This window comes from Gekko japonicus, unplaced genomic scaffold (assembly GCF_001447785.1).
Source record: "Gekko japonicus isolate JY-2015 unplaced genomic scaffold, Gekko_japonicus_V1.1 scaffold1642, whole genome shotgun sequence".
Lineage (NCBI taxonomy): Eukaryota > Metazoa > Chordata > Lepidosauria > Squamata > Gekkonidae > Gekko > Gekko japonicus.
This window is the reverse complement of record NW_015172604.1, coordinates 395,622-399,002: the sequence shown is the minus strand read 5'-3', so window position 1 is coordinate 399,002 and position 3,381 is coordinate 395,622. Positions and strand designations below refer to the sequence as shown.

Here is a 3,381-nt window from a genome sequence, read left to right as displayed (position 1 = left end):
AATCAGAACTTAACTGATCTTCATCAACTGTCATATCTAACTGACCCTCTTGACAGACGTTCAAATCCTCCACACAGCATCCATTCCAAAACCCCTCCCCCTCTCTGTCACTCACCAATCATATCACTTGCCTGATTCCAGCACTCTAGATTATCATCACAGCCATGCAAACCAAACTTTTAAAGCCACACACACACACAGTTAAAAATTGAAATCATTACAACCTGGTTCTCCACCTCACCCTCCCAGGCAGTCTAAAATTCTACCCTGTAGAACAGCTGTTGCTTTGCAAACCAGAAGGCACACCTCGAGTGGGTGTGTGAGGGGGACCTTCCTGGCCAGGCCGTCAAGACAGAACTATCGCCTCCCTCCCTGCAAGAAGGGCTGCTCTTCAGACTCCTCCACAGATCAGCGGGGGGAGCTGCCTGGCTTTACCACATGCCCTGCCGTATCTGCCGGGTTCCTACATCACTGAGTGCCTGGCTGTGGGTCATGTCTGTGGGGTGGGGGTGGAGAACTGCAGTATTATTCCCCCCCCCTCCATGGGCTCAGCCCTCCCGGCTCACCTTTCCTCGTTTGCCCCCCACCACTGAACTGGCAGCCACAGCCTCATTTCCCTTGCCGCCCTCCAGGGCTGGCTTGGCTACCTCTTCGTCACTGTCCGTCATGAATTCATCGCCGCCCTCCTTTCTGGCTGGACTTCTTTCTGGAAACAGCTCGGCTAAAATGAAAAGCACTCAACTTCAGATCTGCATGAACACTGGTGGGTATGAGGGTGACTCTAGCAGAGAGCACCAATGTGTGCGGCAAGGACCGGGACAGTAACTGGGCTGAGCGGCCAAAACATTCAGGTGTGGAAATGGGGTGATTTGACCCCCACATCCATTAATGTTAACTTCTAATCCTCAGTGCTGAGTTGATGTCTCTTCCCTGACCCTAGATGCTACACAAGAATGCTGCACCCTCTGAAAGTGTTGGATATTGTAACCCTGCATGCGAGAGGATCTGGGAGGGAAAGGGCTGAGAGGATTCTCTCACTGGGGTACACTTGGGCAGTTGGTCCCCCCCCCCATCACTTAGCTGCTGGGCCTCTTTGGCCACTGCTTTTGCCTTCTGATTTAACTTATATAGGACCTCTCTTCTTCTCTCTCTTACCTGGGCTTGGAACTGTAGCAAATTACAACTTTCTGAAGCTAATCGTTTCACAATAAGTTAAAAGTACCTACATGCAGGGGTCATTTCCTGCGGGAGCGCACAGGAGCAGAGCTCTGGGGCACCTTTAAGACCAAGTTTATTCAGGTACAAGCTCTCCCTCCTCTGCGAGGACAGATCTGCACATCCCCCCCCCCATTAGCTAACAATCCAAAACAGTCCAGTGACACCTTTAAGACCAAGTTTTATTCAGGTACAAGCTCTCCCTCCTTTGTGAGGACAGATCTGCACGTCCCCCCCCCACAATAGCTAGCAATCCAAAACAGTCCAGTGGAGCCTGAGTGGTGGATGTTGCCTTCTGACACACTTCCACTGATGTCAGGGGGCATGGCATACGCAAATAAGTTATGCTAATGATCTCCTGTACCTCTTTTTCTACGAAATGACCCCTGCCTACATGAATAGGTCATGTGTGAGATGTCCCTACATCTATATTTTTGTATATAAGATTTGTTTGAACAGCCTCTTCCCTTAACTGGGAAATGTGGAGAATTGGTGATTCTTTTTTTTCCTTTTTTTTTTTGAGAATTGAAATTTATTTATTTGGAAGGAAAAGGAGATCATTATGCAGAAACATTTTAAAGGTACAAGAAGGCCTGTCTGTATTTGAGAGATGATGCCTGCAATCACCTGGACTAACTAACCTCTCAACTTGTATACATTTTATACAATTCAATTCAAGTTTATTACGGTTATAGACCAGTATAATAGAATACAGTTACAGGAGCAGTAAAATTATAAAATATATTGGCATCTAAAATTATAAATAGGATCTAAAAACGTTAAAATACAGAAATAATAGAATCAGAATTTTGATTAAAAATTAGGTTTAGGCCTATCTGTCCTTTATCTCTTTCCTAGTTTGGTATGCCAACCAACCAAATTTGGCAACCATCCTAGTCAACTTTTGATTATCTCCTGCCAGCATAATTGACAAAAGTATCCTTCTATCACGACCTGGAAAGGAATTAACTATAGGCTTGATCAAAACTTCCCTGGTATTATGATATATAAGACAATCGAAAATTACATGTTCCAATGTTTCATCAGATCCCATCCCACAAATACAACTTTTCCTCAATGATCTAGTAAATCTGGCCTCCATTATGGCTGAGGGTAAGGCGTTGTATCTTAATAGGGTAAAAATTCTTCTATGATTGCTGATATCTAAATATTTGATGTAAGGTCTCACAGCTATCTTGTTAAGTGAACTTACATCAAATACAGGGCTCCTAATCCTGCTCACGTCCATCTGTCGTTCGACATCTAATATTCTTTGTTTTAGAACTGATCTAGCCTGATTGTGTCCCAAAGACAGAATAAACTGTTTTGAAAAACCATAACATAATTGGGGATTCTGCGAAAAAGCTTCTACGCTTCCAGATGGTTCGCCTCCTCAGAAGGCTGTAGTCCATCGTGGACCACCTCACTCCAACTGATTGCTGTGATTCTCAGGAAAAACCCTCTGAATTAGGGGGGGGCTGAGGGTCTGATCCAGTAACTGTTAGGATCAGTTAACACATTAAGAGATCCCAATCATGGGACAGGGCGGGGTATAAATTAAATAAATGAATAACCACCACCACGCCATCTTGCTTTTCCAGTGTGGCACAGCAGCTGACCACAGGGAAGGAAGCCAGTGGGGATCACCACTCAGTCCTGGCTCTGCTATTCCACTGCTCTGCTTCAGCAGGCCTGCCCACACACTTCGAAGCCCACCACCAAAGCCCCGAGGACTACAACTCTGCGTTTCTTGGGGGGGGGGGGGGGACGACGACACCTGAGTCAAGCTCTTTGGGCAACTCACAGCTCCTCTTCTGGGTTACACTGAGACCCCACCCCCACCACCTCCTCTACTCTACTCACGCGGGTACAGGTCGGTCATGCTGTCGTCTGTTTCCTCACCACCCTCGTCACTGGGCAGAGGCTCCCAGAACTCCTCCTTCTGGCAGGGCTGCCGGCTGCAGTTTGGCTGCTGGTCCTGTTGCTGCTGCTGCCGCCGCCACTGCCGGCGCCGCCTCTGGAGCAGGCAGGCCGGGACATACTCCACACCCGCCTTCTGGCATTCTTCATCTGCAAGAGGAAAGCTGCTCAACAGCACTGCTGGGACTTCTTTTCAGAGAGGACATCAGCTCGTCCCCAAAGCCGTTGCCACGACATGACAAGGAG

At 47.5% G+C, this 3,381-nt stretch overlaps 1 protein-coding gene across 1 annotated transcript in view; it reads right to left on the bottom strand.

The window, feature by feature from the left end:
* The window catches only part of SURF2 (surfeit 2), an 11,200-nt gene that overhangs the window by 1,372 nt on the left and 6,447 nt on the right, over positions 1-3,381 (bottom strand). Inside the window, exons 4-5 of the mRNA XM_015421601.1 lie at positions 3,079-3,285; positions 567-721 (exon numbers count right to left, since the gene is read on the bottom strand). Coding sequence (XP_015277087.1) covers positions 567-721; positions 3,079-3,285 — 362 coding nt within the window. The remainder of the gene's footprint in view (positions 1-566; positions 722-3,078; positions 3,286-3,381) is intronic.